This window comes from Pogona vitticeps, chromosome 2, assembly GCF_051106095.1.
Source record: "Pogona vitticeps strain Pit_001003342236 chromosome 2, PviZW2.1, whole genome shotgun sequence".
Taxonomy (NCBI): Eukaryota; Metazoa; Chordata; class Lepidosauria; order Squamata; family Agamidae; genus Pogona; species Pogona vitticeps.
The window spans coordinates 294,596,928-294,613,132 of NC_135784.1; the positions used below are offsets into that span (position 1 = coordinate 294,596,928).

Consider the following 16,205-nt stretch of genomic DNA (forward strand, 5'->3'; position numbering starts at 1 on the left):
AGTAAACAGACAGTGATATTAATAACCTATGTTTTATGATCAAAAGTGACATTTTTTGTTTCATTTCCTTCACTAGATGATTTTATTAAAACACTGCAAGAATACCAAGTAGTCAGCCCAGCAAAAGTCAACGCAGACGGACATTTCCTCTCATACAGTTTGCACCACCGTGCCTCCAGCGTCAGAAGGAAAAGAGGCTTCAGGAGAAAGGACAGCAACGTGTATTACAAAATTAAGTACAAAGAAAAGAATCTCTTCTTTAACCTAACTTTTCATCATGGGTTGTTGTCTCATAATTACATTCTGGAACGGCGACATGGTAACTACAGTGGTGCAAGGATTGCCCCAAGCGTGGAAACGTCATGTCACCTCATTGGGACAGTCCTGCACAGTGACTCTGGGAATGGGAAGACAGCAATAAGCACATGTAATGGCCTGGTAAGTAATAGAATTACCTTGAAACATTTATGCTCTTGGTGTTTCCAGGCATCTAGAAACCAAAATCTCCATCAAGTCAAGCAAAAAGCTTTATTTAAAAAATATGTGCTGAGAACTGAAACAGTATGACCCCTTTATCTGTGGAATCAGTATTCACTGATTCACTTAAACACGGTCTGAAAATATTAAAAATATCTTTAAAAATCCTTAATACAGTACATATATTTTAATGAAATTATGAGAAGTGGCCACTGGAGGGAGCCAGAGACCATGCTATATTTCAACAGTGTCATTACCTGAAGTGGTCACTATAGGGAGCCATACTACAGTGGACCCTTGACTTACAGACGGATCCACTTACAGACTTTTTGAGTTACAGACTTCTCTGGCCATAGAATTTAGGTTTGACTTGCAGCCGGAGAATTGATCTACAGACCGGGGGGAAAAAAAAACCCAAAATGGAACAAAAATGGCCAGTTACGGATTAATCGGTTTTCAATGCATTGTAGGTCAATGGAGCCTCGACCTACAGACTTTTCGACCTGTAGCCAACGTTCCAATACGGATTAATTCCGTAAGTCGAGGGTCCACTGTATATATAGTGCTTGCTATGATCTGCATTTTTCAGCATCTGTGGGGGCCCTTGGAACCAATCCCTCACAGATACTGGAATCCTACTGTAGTTTTTTCTGAAAGTGCTTGTGGCCAAAAGTCATAGGCTGTTTGGGGAATTCAGGATAGTGGGATGTTCAAAAACACAAACCTATACACTTCTAATAAGCATCTGTGGGCTGAGATATGGGGCATTTTCCAGTGAGGCTTCTCTTGTGTTTTTATGCGATACTGCTGATTGATGTTGTGATTATCCTGCCATCTGAACATTTTGACACCTTATCCTGTTCTTTTTCTTACCTATCCTTCCTGCTCCCTTACCACCCCCCACAACATAATGGTTCTAGTATTAATTAACATGTCGGAAGTCCCCGTCAGTGTTGTGCCTTTCGGACTTTCTGCTAGTCCGAATTGCAGATGTTCGTCAAGTAACCTCCTGGAGGTACGTTGGCTCCATCCCTTCATCACCTATTCTGCCTTGAAGTTTTGTTTAAGAGAAGCACCAGCGTTCCAGAAGGAACGGGGGGGGGGGCATCCAAGGGGCAATGAGAGGTTTTTCACATCCAGGTGGGGAAGGTTCTTACGGAGGCTCTTTTAAAAAGCACGAAATTCCAAACATGTGGAGAAAAACAGCAGAGGGAAGAAACCCATCTGATATACAGGATTTTGGGAGAAGAGCAATCTCATAACGTGGCTTGTGGTGGGGCAATGAAAGTGGGGCTATTCTGAGTCAGTGGAGGATGGCAAGTCTTTCTACAGATATTCAGGGCTATTTGTGGCTCTCTTTGCTTTATCCTAGCAACAATCCTAAGATGTAGGGCAGATTCAGAGGGTGTGACTATCCCAGGGTCAGCTATGAACTTCCATGATCAAGTGGAAATATGAGGTGAGGTGTTCCTAATTCTTGCCAAACACTGTGACCATCAGTGTAACCACCACATTATACTGAATGTGGGTCGTGTCTCATTCTTCCATGACATGTTGTTTCTCTGCCAAAGAGTGTGAGTTGGAAAGATACACAAAGAAACCTGATCTTATGTTGGTGGTGGTTGTAGAAGGGATAAAAATCACTTATGTCTGGAGGAAGGAACATTTGGAATGGGGGAAATGGGAAATCAAGTAGAGATATGCAAGGAAAGAAAGTTTTTTGAGAGATGGCAAAATCAAGATAAGCAAATAAAAGAACCCACAGCAGAACAATTATGCAATTATAGTTTAATAACATGAAATGGGAGGTGGGGAAATGAAGATGACACTGTTCTGAGTTATGGACCCCAAAGCACAGTACAGGTATTCAGAACTAACAAGCAGGGAAGCAGCCTTGTTGAATTGCCTATATGGGATTTTGTCAGGTATGGAAGAGATTTTAAATGGAAGGTTCCTATGATGACAACAGAAGCTAGACAATACATGCACACAGATATCCTTCTGGAAATACCTGTGGAGAGAAAGGAGGGATGACAGCAAGGGGGAGGAGCCAATGGGTTCCCTCAGGACAGTGGTGTGGAGAAGATATAATGGCTGGTCACAACAGGACAGAATTCGAACAATAAAAATTTTATTTATTGTATATACTCGAGTATAAGCCGAACAGAATATAAGCCGACACACCCAATTTCACAACAAAAAACTGGGAAAACTTATTGACTCGAGTGTTAGCCGAGGGCGGAAAATGCAGCAGCTACTGGTAAATTTCAAAAATAAAAATAGATGGCAATAAAATTATTTTCATTGAGGCATCAGCAGGTTAAATGTTTTTGAAAACACTGCCCTTCACTGCCTGCGGAGGGAGGACTCATGCCGGATGCTGCGCTTATCTACTGCTCTACTGCTGCGTAACAAGATGGAGGGGGATGGAGGAGGAAGGTGGGAGGAGGAAGGTGGGTACATAGAATATTCAGAAGGAGGAGGATGGGAGTGTCCCGAAAGCGCAAATGCAGTGTACTTAACCCAGGTCATCGGACCACCCACAGAGGCTTGCAGGTGCCTGTAGATGAGCGGGGGAGTCCGGAGAACACCCGCACTGCAGGGGAGAACATGTAATTTTGACACTGACTCGAGCATAAGCTGAGGGGTTGCTTTTTCAGCAAAAAAATGTGCTGAAAAACTAGGCTTATACTCGAGTATATACAATAAATTAAAATAGCATAGCGATGGCTGAAGAGTGAAGGGAGCTTGCCATCTGGAAACACCCATAGTTGTACTAATATGATTTTACATGACTGCTTTATTTTGCTCCTTACAGGATGTTCGCAAGTGATTCCTATTTGTAACAAAGAAACAGAGATTAGGGACTCATATACATTTCATTATAGTACTTACAGTAGTATAACTCTGCCAAGTGGCTCAACATTAGTTAATATTTCAAAGTTTTTTTGATCCTAGGGAAGTTTGAAGACAAGAGTTTCAGAGTAATTTCAGGCCAATATATTCGTGAAGGCTTTCACGAAAGGCTTTCAGGCCAGCTGGGATACCTGGCCCAGACCCTAACTGCACAGAGAGAGAGAGAGAGAGAGAGAGAGAGAGAGAGAGAGAGAGAGAGAGAGAAGGAATGTGAGAGGGAGGGAGGGAGGAAAGCTTGCTGCAATTTGCAGAATCCAAACCAAGAGTATGTTATCCATCCATAGTCCTCTCTTATGCCTGCAAAGCAAACTGTGCTGATGTAAACATGTCTGGAATATTTCCCCGGCCTCCTGCTCCCGCCCCATCAGTGTGGAATGAAAACTCTTTGCTCTGGAAACACTGCTGCCCTGCAAAATATACTGGAACTGTTCGAAGGCAATTTTGGAAGCAGACCTAGTGTTGTCCTGTGAGCACATGAAAGGATAATAAAAACTGTCTGGACAACTTAAATTGGGTTTCCTTAAAAGTGCTATCCAAGTGCTGTGGGAAATGCTAAACTGTCAAAGATTTAAGCCTAAAGAAGGTGATATATCTACTGGATGTATATGAACAAGGGTGAGGACTCACAACAGTCTTCCCAGCATCCAAGCTGGAACCAACCCAAGGCATTTAGCTGCCTGAGATGAAAAACAAGGCAGTGTTCTTCCCTCTTCCCAATTCCAAAAGGAAACTGGAGGCCTACAAATGTTGGCTACTTCTTCATATTATATAGAAAGATCTTGGAATTGTTGTAGATCAAAAGCTGAATATGCACCAATAGTGTGATGTGGCCGCAAAAAAAGGGACAAATGCTGTTTTAGGATGCATTAACAGAAGTATACTCTCCAAATCCTGTGAGGTACTGGTCCTTCTCTGTTCAGCCCTTGTTATTCCTCATCTAGAGTACTGTGTACTGTTCTGGACACCACATTCTAAGAAGGATGCCAACAAACTGGAACAAATTCAGAGGAGGGCAACAAGGATGCTCAGGGAGCTGGAAAGCAAGCCCTATGAGGAAAGAGTGAAAGAACTGGACATGTTTAGCCTTGGAAAAAGAAGACTGAGGGGAGATATGAGAGCACTTCTCAAATACTTGAGAGGTAGTTGTACAGAGGAGAGGTAGGATAATAATTTAGGTTGAGTATCAGGAAAAACACCTTAGAGCAGTATAATAATGGAACCACATACCTCGGGAAGTGGTAAATGCTCCAACGCTGGAGGCATTCAAGAGAAAATTGGACAACCATCTGTCAGATCTGCTTTGATTAAAAATGTGAATAAAAATAAAATAAGATTCCTGCATTGAGCAGGGGGTTGCACTCAATGGCCTTGTAGGCCCCTCCTATCTCAATTATTCTATGGTTCTAGGATATTCATATCATAAAAACCTCTCATGCCTAGGCACAGCAAGGGGAATACCCGCGTCGCCGATTTCCCTTACATTTGAGACTTTAACAACTCAAGTTGTTAAGAAATACAGTGATTACTTAAACAGTTGATAAATATAAATGTATGAAAGGAAAACGATTAGACTTAGCCCAGGGAGAGAGCCGTTGCTGCCTTCCCGTCCTAGAAGCTCGATCGCCCTTCGACCCGGCCAGAAATGACAGCCCCGCAGCCACTCTCCTTCTCATTCAAATGCCTGAAAAGAAGAGGGCGGTCCTAGAGGGGAAGGAGCCTTAAGTCACCTACAATTTTGACACTGACTCAAGTATAAGCCTAGGGGGGTGCTTTTTCAGCAAAATAATTGTGCTGAAAAACTCGTCTTATACTCGAGTATATACGGTAAATCCAAATTGTGATTTGTTTCCTCTGAGTGGTTTTGCACATGAAGTATAGTGTAGACTGGCTGAATGAAATACAGTCTGTTTCTCTTCCGTGCCCTTCTGTTGCCTGCCTCAAGGTCTGATTGTTCCTTTTTACCCTGCAACATTCCCTGTAATATGTTTATAGGTTACACTGATCAACATTCAAGACAGTCGTCATAATTTCAAAATACTGGTGATAAATCTAAAATGTTGCTAGCTAGAATATTGGCAGAGGACAGCATTTTGAATTCCTTTTTTTTACTGGCAAGGGAAAAGGGAACATGAATGTGTCATATCAGTACGTGATATCTATGCATTTCTTAATATTATAATTAATTATGAAATCTCAATGATTCTAGTTGGCATCTTTGGGATATTTGACTTTAGCAACACCAAGAATTTGTTAAGCAAATTTAGCAACACAAAAGAATTTGGATGGACCGAATAGGAAGGGGGAAGCTGAGAATGTGATATAATGAAATTAAAATCAAATAGCAAAAGAATTATATGCACAGTAACTCAGAAGAAATGTTTGGGGAACTTGTCTTCCAGGGGAGGCTAATTTAAATGCAATATTGCAAATTAATGTCTACTTCAAACTAAGTGCTACTGGTCTGGATCGACGGAATAAAAAGTCTTGCCCAGAGAATAATATGCATCTGTACTGCTTATGCAAATGTAAGAAGTGCTTTCCATGAAGAAAGTCTGACTTGCACTTGTGCGAGGAGGTACCAGATGCTTCTTTGCATGAGCAGCGAATATGTTAAACTGTTCAAGCTACAGCTTCTTGCACATCTGGTTTCATCAAACAGGCCCCTGAATGTGTGCTGTGCACATCCCAGATCTGTTTTGTGGAGTTGGCAGCCCCCTTGCAAGGCTTGTTTTGGCTTTTTGAATTTATTAGTCATGATTTTGCCATATTTTATTTATTTATTTCACTTTTATACCGCCCATCTGACCAAAAGCTACTCTGGGCAGTTTACAACATTAAAAATAACAGTAACAGTAAAACATCAATGTAACTAGAAATTCAAAATGGAAACAAAATTGTCATTGACATTTTACACCTTATAATCTTACAAATTATTTGCATCTGATTTCCTTCAGGTTCCTCTATCATGGCTTTTAACCCAATGCTACTTCTAAATCAGTGGCTGAGGGAGGGTGTATCCACATGCCGTTTCAGGCCCACGGACTGAACTTTCTTTGGCTTCTTTTAGATCTCACACAGTTCAGGAGAAAGTAGAGTCCCATGTACTCTCACAAAGGTTAGGCTCCCCCCTGCACCCGCCCAAAGTAAGATTCGGCCAAAAAGATGAATTTCTGTAGACACTCTGAGGTTATTGACAGGAGCAGCTCATGGGCTGTGTGGGGGAGTCTCAACCCAACATTTTGGATAGGGTGATTCCCTGCTCTAGTCATAAGCTGTCTCTGGCCAGTGGGTCTGCCAAACCAAGTGAGCTGTTACAAGAACGGAAAATTCAGTAAGTGGTTGAAAATCCTGGAGGACAGACTGTGTGGCAGTCACACTTCTCTCTTCAAACAAAGGGGAACATCTAGTAAGCTGAGAAGCAAGAGCCAGGAATCTGCCACTGCCGTTTTCCACAGTGTACACTGACTGAGGGGACTCTCTTAAATTCTTTTCCTCTTAGTAAAATAGTATGTACCACATAGTTGTGATCCTGTCCCGTGTCCTTTACCTCTTCCGATACTTTTCACCTCAAAGAAGAATGCTGCACACCAAACTCCTCCAGTAAAACAGGTTTATTGTTTAACAAATCATCGGCTTCATTTACATGCACACTTTCCATTTCTGGTTTCAACAATAAATCATAAGTTTTAACCTTTTCAAAATGCGTCAAATCCCCTTTAAATCAGTGGTCCCCAACCTTGGGCCTCCAGATGTTCTTGGACTTCAACTCCCAGAAATCTTGGCCAGCAGAGGTGGTGGTGAAGGCTTCTGGGAGTTGTAGTCCAAGAACATCTGGAGGCCCAAGGTTGGAGACCGCTGCTTTAAACGATGGGGTGAAGAATTCGCAAGTCCCTCGTTCCACTGAGGTATGGTGCCCGATATATCAGGTGCACGGTCCATTAGCATTATTGCTGAGGGTGGTAATCCCAGCTCACCTGCGGCTCGCAAACCTTCTTGCCCGGGTTCCGTCTCCATCTCGGTCCAAAGGGACTGCTGGCCCCACAGAATCTCCCAGGGATCTCCATACATCTCCTTTGCTCTCATCTCTGGGCTTCTCTTTGCTGCCAGGCTTTGTATTCTTTAATGTAGTGTATTATCAAAGGCTTTTACGGCTGGGATCTGATGGTTGTTGTGGGTTTTTCAGGCTCTTTGGCCGTGTTCTGAAGGTTATTCTTCTTGACGTTTCGCCAGTCTCTGTGGCCGGCATCTTCAGAGGACTTTGTATTCTTTACATTGTGTTTTCTCTTCTGTCTCCCCCCCCAAGAAGGTGGCTTTCTATACACTGGTCTCTTCCATTCCCTTTCAGCATATTCCCTAGGAACTCTGAACTCTACCCACTTCCCTGTCCAGGGGTCTTCTTGAACTATCTCTACCAAATCCTCCTCTTGTTCTACTCTCTCCTCCTGTACCCAACAAGCTTCTTCTTCCTTTACCTCTGAACTGTTTCCCCCCTTTCTATCACCCTCTTTTGTAACTTCCCCTTTTCCTGCCAAACCAGTGCCCTCTGGTGTTTCTGTCTCTATCTTCAACTGCTTTAACTCTCCTAAGATGGTTGCCACTTCGTCCTCCATCTTTCTGCTGGGAGAGATGGAAGGTACACTCTGTGGAGTACTCTTGGGATTACTCCCAGCCTCACAGTAGTACAAGGGTGAGGCTACTTCAGGAGATAAAGCCTCAATTTTGTTCTTTTGCCTCATAATTTTTTAAACTCAGCCCTAGTGGCTTCCACCATCTTGATTTGTTGTTGCCATTCATACCAAGATGACACATACCCCCATTTTGAGAGACCACACTGCATTTTTCTAGCCACCTCAAGCCTGGAATAGCTCCACCCTTCATTATCATCCTCCAGGTCTTCCCTTTTTCTTCATCACCCTCACTTCTCCAGTCTCTCTGTCAGCCGCTCCAAACCAAACACTGGAATAAAGCCACAAAATAAAAAGCAAGGTAGGGTGTCTCATCGCTGAAATGAATAAGTGATACAGCACTAGTTGGGAAACATTAAAGTTTAAACATTAAACATTAAAGTCAGATTCTCGAGATCATCAACAATGGCCTCGTTCTTAAAGGAGGAATGTCTTGCAGTAGCTCCTGTTAATGTGTAAATGTTGTACATGCCCAGAATGACAATTCGGAGTGGGAGAGGCAATCAATCAGCAGGAAAGAGGGAGCAAAGTAGCTTCTTAAAATGATTAAAAACAACAACGCCTCTTGATGCCTGTTCAAGATAAACTGACTGACCCCTGAAACAGTGCACACTACAGAATAGGTCATGGAGTTGCAAAGAAATGAAATCAGTTTCAAGTAGGATAATATGGATGAAATGAGCAGAGTATTTCACAGTGATGCCATGCCCCAAGAATGCTAATTCTGTGTTAAGATGAATCAGTGCCAGCCAGTTTCCTGTGTAACAGGTACCTTCTGGGCCAAAGCTTGGTGGATCAGTACCCTCTACCTCTCTCATAATAGATCTTTTAATGCTACTGGGTGTATAATAATATATCTGTGGGAGAGGGGTAGATAGCATGTGCAGTTAGCCCTGTAATCCTACATATACTTAGGGGATTTAGGAAGAGGCCCCACTGAAAATGGGACTTCTTTCTGCATAAACAGGTGTAGAAGCAGCTTGAATGTTACTTTATAAACACAGAATGCTGCTGTTGGTGAAGATGTTTCCTTTAAAAGCTCATCATTGCCCACTTTCACAGCTGGATAAACACTGGATCCTGATTCACGGACTGTAGCAAAGGTTATATACTCCCTTCTGACAGAATCTTGCTCCCGGCAATCACAGCTTTTATTAAAAAAAAAAAGAACAGAATGGAAAAGATCCTCATAGAATACAAAGCAGATCATTAAAGCAAGTGTTGGAATTTAATACAACACAAATATTGTTTCAATTCCTCTCTGTGGGCAAGTGGGAAGCTTAGACAAGCCTTTTAATGTCACTTAATATCACATGGTTATTATTATTTCGTTCCAGTAATTTGTATACCCACAAAAACATAGGCCCTGCAACCAAATGTTACAGTCCCCAATATCCACTGGGATCAGTTCCAAGCCTCCCCCCCAAGTGGATGCTAAAAACCGTGGATTATGGCAAACAATATTTTAATACTGAATACTATACCTATCATGGTATCGGGCTCCCTCTAGTGGCCAATTCTGGTAACTTCATAGTTAGAAATATATACAGTATTTCTAAGATTTTTCTTTTAATATTTTTAATATTTTCAGACCATGGTAAATCAGCAGATAGTGATCCCACAGATATGGGGGGGGTCCTCCTGTACGGAGTTTTGCTCTTTGCAGGTTCCAGCTATTCTGTTCACCCCACCAAGAGTCAGTCAGCATGAAATGACCATGCTCAGTCCTCTAAGGCAGTGGTCCCCAACCTTGGGCCTCCAGATGTTCGTGGACTACAACTCCCAGAAGCCTTCACCACCACCTCTGCTGGTCAGGATTTCTGGGAGTTGAAGTTCAAGAACATCTGGAGGCCCAAGGTTGGGGACCACTGCTCTAAGGCCTGGGAACCCCAAACATGTCAAGGGGATATGAGCATGCTCAGTGGCCACAGAATGCTGGGTTTTTCTCATTTCTTCCCTATTTCTCCATACCCTCTTCCCCAAGCATGTGGATACTTCCTGATAAATAATGTTCAGCCTGAGCAGATATTCAGAAAAAGGTTTGACAGTATCCAAGCAGTACTCATTCCCACATGGCATTAATTCGTGATGCAGATGTGAATATTGGATCTTTCATCTCATAAAAATGCAGACCACAATTTAGAGTGTGACTGTTCCAGCATCCTGCAGTGGTACAGTTAGCAGCACAGGAAATGTCTGTTTCACTGTATTCAGCAGATCATATAAATTGACGTGAGTTGCATGTAAAGAGCCTTAATCAAACTTCACACAAAGGAAAAGATAAGAAAAAAAAATGTGTGCTCTCTACCATTTAGGAAAGGCAGAAACATAAGGCCTACATCCAGGTGCCAGTACAACATTAAAGTAGATCCATAGAAATAATTATTGAATGGTGAGTTGACATTTATGTAAATTGTATTGATTCAATGGGTCTACCCTTGTTGGGACTGGCAGTTGAACTCAGGCATACTATGGCATGGTGTAAAATGAATATTATGAAAAAATCTTATTCTAACAACAGGAAAATAGAATGTGATGTTTGAATTCTACAACTGGGATGTGTTGTCTCATGTTTTCGGAAAAGCTAAAAAACCCCTTATAGCTCTATTTCACTTGAGATTACAAGCCATTTCTGCAAGAAACTCTGAGCTGTGTAGTAGAGGGAAAGATAATCCATTATTTCCTTCACACCTAGGTAAGTGTGAGGTAGGTTGGACTGAGAGACAATGATGTATCACCACCAGTACTTTTCTTTATGTTTAATTTCTGAGGAGCTGAAGACTGTTCATTCTTTACCAAGCTAGATAGCTGTATGCTATGTAGGAAAGGCAACCCACCAGTGCATTATGAATTGATCTGATGTGGCAGAGGTGGAGATCCAGAAATGAAGTTTTCCTCGGGGAGAAAGAAGTATGAGGTAGAGACTTCACAAAAACCAGCTACTGAAGAAGGACCAAACTGATCTGAGAAACCACAGAAGCAGGAAAGTAGAAGGGAATCTCTTCCCTGAAGGAGAAGCTGACGTGGCCATGCTTCTTGTCTATGATGTAACCGAGCCTGAAGATGCATTGCTTTGAACATTATATTTTGAAAGGAACTAGTTCTATTACTCATTGCTTTGCAACAGTAGAGGTTCATTATGATTGCTTTACTGAACAATTTTAATCTGGGGCATTGCCAGTTACCAATCAGTAGATCCGTCTCATCAGCAACCCAGAAAATTGCTGCAAATTACTCTTTAATTCTCTCAAGTACCTGATTTTGATACTGTACCTTGTAAATACAAAAATACAAAAGGTGAAACAAAACAATAGCTTTGTTGTTGCATACAACACGATGGACAACAGAATGACATAAATTTGAGAAGTTCCTGTCAAAATGCCTTAAAATGCCCCTTAAAAGTAAGTTTGGAAAATGCTACTCTTTACACAAAAACTATTTTTGTAAGTAAGTGTTCTATTGCTTCTGAAATTTGATTTATATTTGGATAGCAGCAGAAGTGGTTCTATATTACTTTGAAATATAACTTACACATGTCCTCATTACATGTCCTAAGTAACTAAAGAAAGATAATTATACTTTCATTGTAATTAGTTATTTCCAAGGTCTTCTTTGGTGTACTCCTACCTGAGGAGTATGGCTCCAGACCTTCAAATGAATAAACCATCCTTGTGGGGGCTGCTGGTGTGAAGGGAATGAAATTGGTTCAGCATTTTATAAATTGTCTGTACAGGAGAAAGATTTCTCCTGTACTCAGTAAATCAGACAAGCTATATATTTCTGGTACTATCCAAGCGTGAAAGGCTTGGAGATTGTTGCGTGCCAAATTCTGGGTAATACAACACATATATTAATATTTAGGAACCTCTTGTCTTGTCTTGCCTTGCCTTCTTTTTTCAACAAGCATTTTCAGTGTCACTAATCAGCAGTGTTCAAGGCTGCACTTGAGTCTTTCACAGTATCCAGATAGTATATTAAAGTGTTTATGAGGTATTTTGTCTACTGCCTGTTGTTCTATGCATATCTATTGATGCTCTGAGAAAGGAAGCAACTGCTATATAGCAAATCTAAGTGGAATAGTAGCATCATATAATTCCAGATCTGGCCTTCCAGACCTCCTTTTTTTTCCTGGGTCTGGTGAGCCTGCCTCCCTCTCTCCAACTTCGCCTTCCATCCTGATTAGATAAGATCTGACAACTTGTTTCATTTGGTTAAGGTCAGTTAGTAGATGTAGTAAAATTATTTGGCATGATAAGAGGTTTTTAGGCAAGGTATTAATCTGTACTGTTGCTATTCCGGCTGGTCATGATAATTTCTCTGTACTTCATTTTTTCAGTGTCGGAGTTAATTTGTCTTTATGCAGTCTGATAGTAAGGTTTATATAGTTCATGCTGTGTGGGAGTTACAGGAACCCCCAAAATGTCACCAAGGTTTGTGACCCACGTAAATTGAAATGTCATTCCCAGATTGGCTTGTGTATCTCTGAGTAGATTGACAGTTATTGTTTAAGACTTGCGATCCTTTGCTTTCAGACCAGGAGCATGTTGAAAGTCATCAAACAGTATGATTGTTTCCCATGATTTTGAATGAGTTATGCAAAATGAGTCATTCGTAAAGAAGGCAATTTTTCATTCTATCCAGCCAAACTACATCCCTAGAATAAGCTGATTAGCATGAAAAACAACAAAAAGGGACCCAACTAATATATCTTATCTATTGTATATTTCTATACTGCTTTTCTCCTTATATAAAGGGTGCAAGGACTTACAATATATCAAAACAAGCATACAAAAAATAATATATATGGTGAGCCAAACAAGAATTAAAGTATACTGTATATAGATTTTAAAATATGTCAGCTAACACCCACATCTCATAAAAAATCCGAATTTCTATGCCAAACACCCAATTTAAAAGGAATGCATTTGCCCGCTATCAAAAACTGGAAGGATAGCAAAGAGGGGGGCAAACACTGACAACAGCCGCTAGAAAAGCCCTCTCTTGTGTCCTCACAAGATGACCTGTGAAGATGAAGGGATCAAGAGAAGGGCCTCCCGTGATGATCTTAACATTTTGGAGGGGCTCATATGCCTAAATATGACATTTTTTGATCTTGTGTTCTAATAACAGTGGGTATCCTTGATTTGCACCCCCCTGAAGGCTTTGGGTTGTTGTGACTTTTCAACTTTTCAACTGGAGAACTTTGTTAAATGGACATGATGATAGGATTTGCTGGTTCAGCATGAAGATCTTTGCATGTTTGATGTGCTTGTGCAGGGTTGGTGTATCAAAAAGTCAGAAAGCCTAGGGAGGGAGTCAACGTTCTCACTAATTTTCACCCCCCACCTATCTGCACACAGGGAGGGGGCAAGGGTTCATCCAAAACCTGCAAGTATACAGGCGTCAACCCAGGCTGCTTTTGTGCAACACTGATGGAGCTCTGAGTGCCCGCACACGCAGACATCTTAGAGGAGACATTGGAAGGAGTTGTTAAATGCATGCACTGGAGTCCATCATGCAATCTGGGATAAGGTAGGGATGCTAGCATAGAAACTCATGAGCCTTCTTGTTGTACATGTCTTGGCAACAGCAGTGCAGAACTTGGAAACAAACTTTCTGTGTGTTGGCAGTGACCCTTCCGAAATTTCTAGAAAAGACCACAGGATGGGCTGGCAGCGAGCCTTCCAGAATTTCTAGGAGAAACCACAGAATGTATGCCCTAGCAGCCAATGTAGAAACTACTGCAGTTACTGGATGCCTTTTGCTGCCCCTCCCCTTTCAGCTTTATCTTGTCCTTTTTTCCAGTTAGCTGGAGTAGTTCGGTGGGTCGGAAGAGTAGAGAGCCGAGGGTCAAGAGTTCGGACCCCTGCTGTATTACCTGTGACAGGAGCCAGCTGAGATTATTCAGTGTATGTGGCTGATAGAATTAAGTGCCCTGTCACATGTGTGGCCTTGGGCAAACTATATGTCCACAGAGTGGCACCAGGGGGAGGGACAGTTAAACTGCTTCTGAAAAATTTTCACTTGAAAAATCCTGGGAAAGGACTTGAACGGCATACTGTCATTATTATCAGCATCTTGCGTTTGCTGGGATTCTGGACCTGTTTTCCTGCATTCCTCTTGTGCCCATTTCTACAATCAGGTGGCTCAGAAGCAGTTCTGTCCCACCACCTGCCCCTTGTCTCCCTCACGTCTGTGACATCATAAGGGGCTGCCATCGGACAGAACAAAAGTCCATCTCCTGCTTTTAGATTTGGATCTTCGATCTCAGGACATAGAACATTTCTGGCCTGGTCACTCCAGCTGGGAGAGAAGCAGTGAAGTCTCAATTTGTGGATTTCCCTTGATCTTCCAGAGGATTTTGTTACCAGTGACCATATGTAATAAATTGTTAGACTGGCTTTAGAGACTGGGATTGGAGTAGACATGGTGATAGGGCAATTCCACTCATATCTGCAAGGTTAGTGTGAGAAGCCGCATGGGGGAATCATGGCTAGTGACAATGAATTCCAGCATGAGTAGAAATCCATGGCTGTTTTAAGCCAAGCCCAACCCCCTGAGAAATTCAAGCCCTTTTCCTAATAGATTTCCTGCCCTCAGCCATCTGTTCCTGCTGGTCCAGCCCTCCCACTCATCAAACTTCATGAATTTGCACGAAACAATCAACTCAGTGATTAGCAAATGTTTAGTGATTAGTATGCCCTTGAGCATTGTATTCTACAGCCTTGATTAATTCTCTCAGTGGCAACTTTTACCAAGTTTTTCCAGGAACTGTCCCATCCCACCCATCAACACTTTAACCAATAGCCAAGACAAGGGTGTTTCTGGACACAATAAGATAATAACTTTAAGCAAACTATTTTGCCAGCTAGAACAAAATTTGATTTTAACAGTCAACTGACTTCGTATGGTGAACAAACCATCAGCTTTTGGCATCTTGTGAGTATTTCTGACAAGATGTATTGTCGACGGCTTCTGACAATTTCTGAAAAGCTTGCTCTAGTTTTTATGCCAGATTCAAGACAACCAAGTTCAACTACCACAGCCTGTTGTTATGACTAAACTAAAAAATATCTCAAAGAAATATGCAACAAAAAGTTACTCTTTTGGACTATTATTCCCAGAAAATGGAGGCCAAAAATTAACTCATTTCTGGCACTGTAGCAGGTGCTTATTGAGGATCTCAGAACAACTGACCTGGATAAGAATCAATCACTTACATTTGTTGTCTCAAGGCAGAAGAAATTAGTTTGAACATTCCTTGCAAGTAGTTTATGTGATTTTACTTAAATTATTTCTCTCTCTCCCTCTCTTATTCCAGGAATTGTACCTATAAATAATAATTTGTGATAGATTGTATATGTACTAGTCTTTGAGGCATAATCTACTGAGAGGCTCTGTGTTAGCCTGAAGTCTAGTCTTTCCTTTTAAGCTGCAGTTAGAAACATAACTAGCAATTTTGGCAGCTGGGGCAAGCAACATAAAATGGGCCCTCAAATGAACTTTGCATTCATGATGTGAACATAATACAGTACAAGAAATAATTACAGTACAGAACACTTTGTCAGTACCTCCTGTCCTTCCCAAGGAATGTGCAGCACAGTCAGAGCTGCAAAAAAAGAATCAACATACATGCAAACACACTCACACAGAGATTAATGTGCCATGTATTAGTAAGCTTTTATCCCGTCAAGAGGCACAGTCTACCCAGCTCCAAGAAGACCATCCTGCTGACAAGGAAGGCCTGGTCTATCTGTGATGCAGGTATACCAGTCTCATCACCACCTCCTTCTCTATATCTTGGCCAGAATCCTAGTCTGTCAAGCCTCAAGGAGACTTTCCTTCTGATGACAGAGGCCTGATATGCCCATGATCCTGGTAGATAGCTGGAGACTGTGACATCTAGGGCAGAGACCTGGTCTACCAAGCTCTGGTTAGACTGACTCCAACATCTACCAATTATCTGTCTCTCATGCCCCCAGGTGTCTACTGAACATCAAGGTCTGCCATGGAAGTTGGTCTACCTTGTGTTTTTCTGTGCTGGGAGGCCAGGCTATCAGGCCAATTAGAAAAAGAGGCATTCCCTCTAAATTTGGCACCCTAGGGCCAATCTCCTGCTTTCCCAGC

General features: G+C 41.8%; 1 protein-coding gene across 1 annotated transcript in view; it reads left to right on the forward strand.

The window, feature by feature from the left end:
• ADAMTS12 (ADAM metallopeptidase with thrombospondin type 1 motif 12) overlaps window positions 1–16,205 on the forward strand; it is a 184,402-nt gene that overhangs the window by 5,404 nt on the left and 162,793 nt on the right. Inside the window, exon 2 of the mRNA XM_072992863.2 lies at window positions 77–438. Within this exon, the coding sequence (XP_072848964.2) occupies window positions 77–438 (362 nt within the window). The remainder of the gene's footprint in view (window positions 1–76; window positions 439–16,205) is intronic.